This window comes from Trachemys scripta, chromosome 4 (genome assembly GCF_013100865.1).
Source record: "Trachemys scripta elegans isolate TJP31775 chromosome 4, CAS_Tse_1.0, whole genome shotgun sequence".
Taxonomy (NCBI): domain Eukaryota; kingdom Metazoa; phylum Chordata; order Testudines; family Emydidae; genus Trachemys; species Trachemys scripta.
Genome location: NC_048301.1, coordinates 120,023,272 through 120,033,429, shown reverse-complemented (window position 1 = coordinate 120,033,429; position 10,158 = coordinate 120,023,272). Strand labels below are relative to the sequence as shown.

Sequence of the window (10,158 nt, the reverse complement as noted above, 5' to 3'; positions counted from 1 at the left end):
AAACACAACTTAAACTGTGTTAAATTCAAAACAAAGCTTTCTCATTGCATGCTCTCAGCAGTTCTTACTGACCAAACTTCTTGGGTCAGTGGCTGTTTCCTTTGTCCCTTTTGGTGCAGTGAACTGATGAAGAGAGAGCGTGTGTACAAGGAGTCTCATTCGGGGAAGGATGTTGGCTGCCGTTTTTCCTCACCTGTTGGAGGTTCTTTTGTTGCCCTTCCTTCTTGATGAGCCTGTTTACAGCGTATGTGCAAGTTAAGCAGAGTACATGTTCCTTTGTTTGAGACAGACCTGTTTGCCAACCACTGTTTGGAACATGTGTTAACACCATACGGTGGAATCTTATAACTTCACAAACAGTGTTGCCACACACAATTTATGAGGTCAATAATGACCAGCAAATTATAAGTTTTCAGATTATACAAATCTTTGTATAAAGGTTATGACAATAGAATGTAGGGTGTGAACAGGGGTTATGGAGTCTCACAACCATGCTGAATATAGGCAACACCAAACACATGCCATAGCATGGTCCTAACACCCTCTAGTCCTGTTCTCACTGGCTGGCTAACCCATTTTGGCCTGATGAAGTTTTGAGTCACATTTAAAACCTCTTCAGGAAGTGGCTCAGGACCCAGATGGGAAGGGCAGAGAGGGACGAGTTTATCTTAAAGGATCCATGGCTGCTGCAGATCTTATTGGATGCACTATTTTACATCTGTTCTTAGAACCAAAGTCTGGCACTGAACAAAACACTGACCCAGGAACCTATCCTTGCAACAAAGCCTGATGCCAACTCTGTCCACATATCTATTCAAGTGACATCATCATAAGACATAATCACATCAGCCACGCCATCAGGGTCTCATTCACCTGCACATCTACCAATGTGATATATGCCACCATGTGCCAGCAATGCCCCTCTGCCATGTACATTGGCCAAACCGGACAGTCTCTACGCAAAAGAATTAATGGACACAAATCTGACATCAGGAATCATAACATTCAAAAACCAGTAGGAGAACACTTTATCCTGTCTGGCCATTCAATGACGGACCTGCGGGTGGCAATTTTGCAACAGAAAAGCATCAAAAACAGACTCCAATGAGAGACTGCTGAGCTGGAATTGATATGCAAACTAGATACAATCAACTTAGGCTTGAATAGAGACTGGGAATGGCTGAGCCATTACAAACATTGAATCTATCTCCCCATGTAAGTATTCTCACACTTCTTATCAAACTGTCTGTACTGGGCTAGCTTGATTATCACTTCAAAAGATTTTTTTCTCTTACTTAATTGGCCTCTCAGAGTTGGTAAGACAACTCCCACCTGTTCATGCTCTCTGTATGTGGATATATATCTCCTCAATATATGTTCCATTCTATGCATCCAAAGAAGTGGGATGTAGCCCACGAAAGCTTATGCTCAAATAAATTTGTTAGTCGCTAAGGTGCCACAAGTACTCCTGTTCTTTTTGCGGATACAGACTAACACGGCTGCTATTCTGAAACCAGTATTAAATTGTTTGTTTAAAACTTATACTGTATTTCCTTGGAACCTAACCTCCTCATTTACATTATTAAAGCGTGGCAGTGCTTTAACACTGCCAGTGTAGACAAGCCCTAAGTGAAGCATGCATGGACATGTGACTTGCCCATATGATTCCAAATTCCATCTTGTTCCCTGTAATTTTCCAGTGAGAACAATGGGTTTCCCTTCACTTGGCAGAAGCTATAAAAGGCCCTGGAAACACCTCCATTTTGCCTCTTTTCTGCTCAAACCTCTGGACTATGGATTTATACTAATGGGAGCATTCTAACCAAGGGACTGCCTACTTTCCAACTATTTGAAAGCAACCAGAGACTTAACAAGCCAGCAGTTTATTCCATCACTGCTACAAGCCTGATCCAAGAACTTTGCAATTGTTGTATGTATTTGATTCCTTTAACCAATTTTAACTCTCACCTTTCTTTCTTTCTTTTATAAATAAACCTTTAGATTTTAAAGACTAAAGGATTGGCAATAGCATGATTATTGGGGAAGATGTGAGTTATATATTGACCTGGGTATGTGGCTGGTCCTTTGGGATCAGAAGAACCCTTTTGTTTGATGAAATTAGTTTCAAATAACCACTCATCTTTAAATCTGGTGTCTGGTTGTGGAATCCAGGACTGGAATACCTAAGGAGGCTGCACTTGTGACTTCTTGTTAGCCAATGTAGTGAGACGGAAGTTTATTTTGTTGCTGGCTTGGTACCTCTCATGGAAGAGTTTTGGGTGTGTTAGCCCTTTTTCCCAGCAGCTTGCTCTGAATTTGGTATTCTCAGTTGTGACCCACGGAGGCACGGTGACAGGCCCTCCCCAGAGCGGCAGCTGTCGCACAGAAAAAGGCATCTTGGAATCCAACAGAAGCAGAAACACCTGTCTGGCACTCTGGGAAGCACTTGAATGTGCCTCACGCACAGGCAGCCTTGTGGCTGAAATCTCCCTCACTTCTATCATTATTCAGACTCTCCTACAAAATTGTATTGCCCTTTAGACCTGTGGGAGAGGATTTAGGTTCCCCTGCTCCTATGTAATTTAAATCACGTCCACTGAAATGGCAGGAAATACCTTTTATGTTCCAGTAGCAGAACCCAGAGTTTCCGCTGCAGCTTCTCACTGTGTTCAGCCGCTGGGAGCAGACACTCAGCCTGTAGGACGGTCACTGGGTTTGGGTGGGGGAAAGAAGTGGGTTAACTTTCTAAAGAGTAAGACAGCGATAGCACTTGGCTGAGCCATTAACCCAGGGTCAGTCTAGTTTATTTATTACTGCAGGGGACTAACAGCCAGGGCTGTAAACCTGAGGGCAGGATCCTTGCAACTGTTCAAACCACACTGGTCATTTACAGCAAATGGCAGAAGAGAACTACACAGCTACTCAGAAAAGCAGGGACATGTCTAGCGGTTAGAACAGGAGCCTGGAAAATGGGACCCCTCTCTACATACCCCTCCTCCAATATTCCACGTGGCATCCCTGTCCCTACCACTCCATGCCGGGGGACAGTGACACCCACAGCTTGGCGCCAGCTGAGCGTCACCATGGTGTTTCCGGGATATAGATGACATTATGGGATGGAAAAAGTTACATGCTCCCAGTCACCCATGCATGACTCATTTCAGCCCTACCATGCATTGTCAAAATCCCAAAAGACAGGGCACTGGATAGTGGCCAGATGCACACTGGGTGCAAAGACACACACCTACCGACGGTGCACTCACCGTGTATTGACACAAGGCCTCCTGGTGAGCACACGCGGCACCGACACAAGGAGCCAAGCGTGCATGCAGACAAGCAGCACACGTTCTGCAGCGGCTTTATGCTGATGTGACTTGGGCCTGCAGCAGTGTGTAGTGTAGTTGTGCCATCGGTTTTCATTTAGAAGAAAAAAAATCTCTGGCCCTCATAGTTGTGAAGAAAATCTTGTAACCCTGTTGTGTACCTGGGTGTAGCCAGTGCAGCAAGGTCTGCTTGTGCCTTCGGTTAGCTTGAGACAGTAGCTCTGCCATGTGACCCACCCTGCTCGGCTCCAGGGGCAGGATGAACGCAGCTGCCTGGCGGACAATTGAAACATGTCATTGTTACCTGTTCCACTGCTGAGCGAAGCCTGTCCTGAAAGGCAGGCAGTCAACACAAACTCCTATTCTGGTGCCCCAAGGGGATGGTGCATGGGAGCCATCACCCAAAACTGACCTGTGGAGCTGCAAGGCCGTGGGAGAATGGGAGCGTGAGCCCCACCAAGGGGCAGCCGATCCCACCAAACTCAGCGCTTCACCTGAACCCCTCTCACCCGGGGGTCCTGCCTGAGTAGGAAGGGCCTGATCTGCCTGGTCCTGGCTCTAGAGTTGTGTCTGCTGAGCCTCCGTCCGAAGGAGGCTGCCTGCAGGCTCGGGCAGACGTCACCCCACTACCTCCATGAGTCACGGGCTCAAGGTTTTCTTCAGAACCATGAGAGCAGGTTTTGGTTTTTAGATGAAAGCTGAATTCAGCCACCACCACATGCCTCGCACCTGTGGTCCAACACACATAATCTAGCGCTAGCCAGGTGCGCATCCAAACCCCACTGCAGGGAGGCCTGCAGAATCCATGCAAACGTGGCTGACGTGCGGTGAGCGATGCCGCTGGGATGGCACGTGGGAGAATTACGCCAGTTTGTTCCCCTGCTCTGTCACAGGGCTGGTCACAGCAAGCCCCTCCCATCTTAGCATGGCCTGCGGCCCAGAGAGATGGGGAGCCAGTTGTGATGGGAAGGGCCTGTGTGTACCACATGGCGGGACCATACCCTGCATGGAGCTACAATCTACCTCATTTAGTGCAGGTTAGGAGCAGCCTTCAAGGCCCCAAGGAAATTGCTGGGCAGCCTCTGGGTGGGCTGAGTTCAGTGCTTGTAATCTAGCTCGCAGACATCACAGGCTGATGTGGGTCGCAGTCTCCAGTGATTCCAGCGCAGACTCTGAGCCGCATCCCTATGGGCGGCTGGCAGGGGAGGGATCAGACCCATCCTGGTGAGGTCCCTCCTTGGACATCTGAGCTCCCTGGCAGACACAACGCTAGTCATAAACCTTAGTTGGTTTTTAATGCTCCTGTCTGACAGAACACGCCCCGAGTGCCGAACACGGCACCGCGTAGCCAGGGCTCTGCAGCATGCACACCTGGAAACACCACGCTGACGCTCAGCTGGCACCGCGAGGATCATGGGGCTTGGTTAGCTGAACAACCAGAGATTATCCATCAGTACTCAGGCTGCTTGCAGCTTTGTGCCTCCCCAAGAACGACAGGAAGCCAGGACGGGACAGGTTGATTATACCAGCTCCACGACAGCAGCACAGATTTTTTCAACTTGGTTTATTTGAGTTTTGTATAAATAACACACTTCTCCACACACTCTCAGAGCTTAACCCAGACACAGCAATTCACGAGATGCTCCTCAGGCACCAGAGTGGGAAGGCCAGTGATGCAGCCTCCTTCTGTACAGCCAGGAGCAACCAGACAACAAAATTAGAGGGGGCCCTGGGAGGGCTCCCAGTGGCTCCGAAGGACACACCTTTCCCTGGTGTCCAGTGGGTGTGTCAGTGCCGACGGCAGGGTATTTTCTGGGCAGACAGCCATTCCGCTGAGAGCCCTCACTGCACTCGTACAGAGGGTCAATGTGGGGGTGGCAGCAAAGCCCTTTCGCCAGGGGACAGCCTGTCTGGGACCTCAACCCTACTGGGCTAAGAGTAGCTCCCTAAGAACCTGAAGGCTGCCCCCTCCCCTGCACCCCACCCGCTGCTGGCACAGGCACAAAGCAGCAGGGCAAACACTCGTCTAGGAAAACTACAAAGGTTCCACCTGCCCAAGCAGGTACAAGTAAAGGAAATGCCCACAGAGGGTCACCTTGAGGTGAGCTGAGCTAAGCTGTCCCTAAATCCCATGCCAAGGAGAGCAAAGCTGGTTACGTCCAGCTCAGCAGAACCGAAAGGTGGCGATCGCTTCCTTCAGAGTCTAGCTTAACCCAGCAAGAGAGCGAGCACGTTCTCATCTCGGCCGGCTGCAGGGCTAACACTGGCTGAAAGAGCCACAGACTCCATGACTTTTAACCCAGCGAAGGTGCCTGGAGTTTGCACACTGCCGGGGGCTGTCGCTCTGGTCTGACTCACTGATATGGGGCACAAGGATCAAGGGCTGGAGGGAGAAGAAACAACAGTTCACAAATGAACGTAGACACTCCAAACAATGCAACAAACTGCACCAGATACCCAAGTCCTTGAAATTCACAGAATTCCTCCTGTCCCAGTTCGTGACACAAGAGAGCATTTACAGCCCCAACCACAAGCTGGCCCAATCAGGATGGGACGGCAGCTGTGTCCCCTGGGAGAGCTTCCCACAAGTCTGTGATGTTAGTGTCTCTAAATACAGCCTGACAGCGATTCAGAGAGGCCTGAAAGCTCTTCACTTCACTGTCTCTTTAAAACCAGCTCCCAAGCCCCTAGGATAGCTGAGCACACACCAATCCCCGTCAGCAGCTAGGAATGCAAACAACAAGGGGGAGAGGATGGGGTTCTTGAACGTCCTTCTTGTTTTGCTGTCAAGCAGGAGAATGTTTCTCTCGTCTCATGGGAACATGAATGCACAGTCAGCCCTGGCAGCTCATGCCCCCTGCGGCTCACCTCCCAGGAACCATTCCAATCCCCTTTGCCATAAGGTCCAGCGAACAGTGTCCTCCTGGGATCTGCGTTTGCTTGAGTGCCAGGGTGACACCCCAGGACACGGACAGGGTCACAGATAGTACTTGGGAGTTATCCTCATACTGTGGCCAGTAATGACACAACAAACTTGCAATTTTAGAATGTTCAACAAACCAACAAAAAGAGACTCTAGGAGCTGCTGCAAACTCTGCCATTCTCCTCTCAGGCAACAGAAGGGAAGCTTTCAGCGTAAAGCCCCGAGCTGGGCCATCTCCTGTCGGCTGGCTCAGAGCAGTCCTGGCAGACAGCACACACTGACACAACACTTGGGAGAACAGGACTTTTGCTGCTAGCTCCACGTGTGCTGGCTGTTAGGGCCCCTCCTCTCTCCTGAAATAGTTTTTGATCTGCCAGTCAAAGCTCTCCGCAGAGTATTGCTTTAGGGTGTTTAATGGAGCAAGCAAATATTCCTCCGCAAGCCCACGGGCAACATGACTGCTGGCCACAGGGGGCCAGCTGGCCAGGGTGACACGGTCACCAGCTGCTCCTGGGGGAAGAAATTCCTCAGTCTGCAGGCAGGTTAAACTCTGTTTGTGTGAGGGGAAAGCGGCCTTCTTCTGCACAGAGGCCAGCGTTAAGGGGGCCCAGTCCCGCCGGGGAGGCTGGCATGGGCTGGCACGGGAGGTGTGTCTCTTTCCTGTTTGCCAGGATAAAGAACTCGTGTGTGACTGTGCTGTGCCCTCTGTGCTACTTTGGGACGTCCGGGCACCGGCGTCCTTGGGCGGCAGTGGCTGCGTTCTGGCAGGTGTCTGTGTACTGGGCTGTGCTGAAAAAAGCTGCCTCTGGGCACCATGCAGCCAGCATAACTCCACTTTGATTCCCTTTCTCTCTCCCCTGCAACACATAGAGCCACCTTGCAAACGGGTGTTGGGGTCCCTAGGCTGCTCTGAGGAGCTCTGCTGGCCAATCGGCACACCCCCGAAATGCTCCAGCCAGTCCGTACATTTCTCTGCAGATGCAAAGGAGTTCTTCGTAGGCACAGGCTGCTGGGTGGCTCTTTGCTGCTCCCTGCTCTCTCTCAACTGTGTGAACTTCTGCCCAGACTCTGGAATTCCGGGCTCAGGTGACGCCTTGTTGTTGGAGCTCAGGTATTTCTCCAAGTACGGCAGGCACACGTTTCTCTTGACAATTGGAACTATGGAGCAGGGCTTCAGCCACTGTACAAACTCTAGCAGCTCCGAAAAGGAGGAGTGGTCTGAATAGGGCACGAGGTGAACACTGGGGTGGGGGATCTTCACTGGACGGCTGGTGGGGAGAATGGCAATGGTGGGGCGCTGCTGGTTCCAGTTGATCATGGCTTCCCAGCAGATTTCAGAGATGTCCACACCGTGGATCCAGCCAGCCCCCTCCTCAGCAGTGAAGACGTCCACCAGGCCCAGCACTTTCATCTGCTCCAGTCTCTTGGGACTCACCACAATCCAGGTCTGAAACGCTAAGGCCAAGTCCACCAAGAGCGACTCTTTGCCCAGGCTGTAGACCCCTGGGAAGGAGCAAACAAGGGGGCTCAGGAACTCACACCTAAACAGCATTTTGCAAAGGCAGCAAAAAGGGGCCATTACCAGGATGCGGGCGAGCGGCATGGGGCCTATAGGTTACTGGACCCAGCACCCAGGAAGAGACAGGCCCTGTCCTGCCAATCTATGCTGGAGGGGGAAGGAAAACCATCACCTGCCCCACGCAGCACACATAAAAGGAATGAAAATTAGCTACATCTGTCCTCTGAGCCAGTCAAAATGCACAACCCAGGCACAGCGAGCTGCTGTACCTCTCCCACCGCATGTCCCCTCCTAATGCGATTCCCTCCCATCAGGCACTGAGTGCCCCAGAAAGACTGTCAGTCCCTGGCTCTGGAACCAGCCCCACCCACATGCCGTGATGCCTACTCACCAATCTTGACCTCGTGATCTGGGTGGGCCTTGATCAGCTCTTTGATCTGTTGGGTGGCCTGCTGGCGGGAGGGCAGGTCGCCCAGGGGGTCGCAGTTTGTGTTGTCCAAGTAGAGAACATCAATTCGTTTCTGGTTCCTTAGCACCGGTTCCTGCAGCATGGTGGGAGTGTAACGAAAGTCACCTGGCACAAGACAAAACACCAAACACATAGAACTGTGGGAGCCCAGCCTGGTGGTCCACGCGCTACTACGGCAGAGATCTGGCTTAGAGCCTCTGCCTGCCAAGGCCTCACCGCCTGCTGGCTCTAGCCCCGGGTTGCCACCTGAATGATTCAGGTTTGATTCCTGGCCTGGTGAGTGACCTGTTTCTCCTCAAGGGGCGGTGCTGGCGGGACTCCCCTTCCGAGCCCCTAAACCCTAAGACAGGAGGCAGGGCCCGGCATGTGCGGGAAAGGTCAGGGGTGACCTGTGGTAGAAGCACAGAGCTCTGGCAGGGACCCTAGAACAAAACATGCCCAGAGCTGGGCAGGAAGGCAAAGGGGGTCTCCGGGCCCCGGGATGGGGGCTCGTACCTGTGTAGAGGATGACACCAAAGGGGCCCTCAAAGAGGAACATGACTGAGCCGGGGCAGTGGTTGGCATCTATCAGGGTCACCGTCATGGTCGTTTTACCAACCTCATCAAGGGCCACCAGGTGGCTCTGGCCCACTTCCAGGGGCCGGATCCAGCGCTCCACCACCTGGAAGGAAGCACAGGGCTGGTCAGTTGGAGTCGGCCTCAGATCCGCTCCCTCCTAACACAGGGATGAGGCCTCCTTCCCCATTCCCTTAGCCGGCCAGCTGCCCTGGGGCCCAACCCCATTCCCTGGGCTGTACTTCGCTATTCACCCAGACACTTCCCTGCACTGCCTTTGCCTGGGCAGGAGGCCCCCTTAGCTGGCCCCAGGGGAGAGAATGCTCTGCTCCAGGAGTCGGGTACCGCAACCCGACCAGAGCGTCTCCCGAGGGACGGGCTCCATTCTCATCTCCTCAGCAAGCTGCACGGCAGAGCTCTGCGGCCGGATCGCTCTCAGTCTGACTTGCTCTTTGTTCATTATGAAAAACAGGGATTCTTAACCCCCCACGCTAAAAGTTTGGTCCCAAGACGCCCCTTCCTCATCACAGACTCCTGGGTAGCAAACACAGTAACTGCGTTCTCACCCTTCCAACGCTCGGCTTTATCCAAGTGACATGCAAACCATGGCCCTGGGTTTGGCCCCCCGAGCCGCTGTCTGCCCCCGTGGGCTGGCTCCTACCTTCAGCCTGTGGTGCAGGATTCGCCCCGTGAGGGGGGAGCAGTAGATGGGCCGGTGCCAGGTGTTGGATAACCCCACTGTGTGGTCAGAGTGCATGTGGGAGAGAAAGAACACGCGAGCATGGCTGGCTTTCCTGAGGCTCCAAAAATCCACGGCAATGGGCGTGCCCGGGATGAGAGCTCCATTCATGGCCCGGGCGCCTGGCCACCGAACGACACCGCACTGCAAAACAGAGTCACGTTTCCACCATTAAAGCCCCCAAGGTCGGGGTTCTGGGGCATCAGCAGAGTTTACTGGGGAGCTGTGGGTCGGCAGTGAGGGGCACTGGCAGGGCTGGGGGGCGGAAGGGGAGCAAGCAGCACTGGCAGTGCAGGGGGAGGGGCAGATCACAGGTGGGGGGCGGAATGGGAGTGAAGGGCACTGGCAGTGCGAGGGGAGGGGCGGAAGGGGAGTGAAGGGCACTGGCAGTGCGGGGGGAGGGGCAGAAGGGGAGCAAGCAGCACTGGCAGTGCTGAGGAGATGGCAGTGCGGGGGGAGGGGCGGAAGGGGAGCGAAGGGCACTGGCAGTGCGGGGGGAGGGGCGGAAGGGGAGCGAAGGGCACTGGCAGTGCGGGGGGAGGGGCGGAAGGGGAGCGAAGGGCACTGGCAGGGCGGGGGGAGGGGCGGAAGGGGAGCGAAGGGCACTGGCAGTGCGGGGGGAGGGGCGGA

The 10,158-nt window shown here is 53.3% G+C and overlaps 1 protein-coding gene across 3 annotated transcripts in view; it reads right to left on the bottom strand.

The window, feature by feature from the left end:
* Nucleotides 1-209: 209 nt before the first annotated feature.
* DCLRE1B (DNA cross-link repair 1B) overlaps nucleotides 210-10,158 on the bottom strand; it is a 15,343-nt gene continuing 5,394 nt past the window's right edge. Inside the window, exons 2-7 of one of the 3 annotated variants that reach the window (XM_034770625.1) lie at nucleotides 9,451-9,672; nucleotides 8,833-8,895; nucleotides 8,157-8,307; nucleotides 3,485-7,749; nucleotides 2,616-2,709; nucleotides 210-233 (exon numbers count right to left, since the gene is read on the bottom strand). In XM_034770625.1, the coding sequence (XP_034626516.1) occupies nucleotides 6,581-7,749; nucleotides 8,157-8,307; nucleotides 8,833-8,895; nucleotides 9,451-9,639 (1,572 nt within the window). In that variant the 5' untranslated portion in view covers nucleotides 9,640-9,672 and the 3' untranslated portion in view covers nucleotides 210-233; nucleotides 2,616-2,709; nucleotides 3,485-6,580. Of the gene's footprint in view, nucleotides 234-2,615; nucleotides 2,710-3,484; nucleotides 7,750-8,156; nucleotides 8,340-8,729; nucleotides 8,896-9,450; nucleotides 9,673-10,158 lie in introns of those variants that run through there. The other 2 variants (XM_034770628.1, XM_034770627.1) reach the window with 2 other exon arrangements.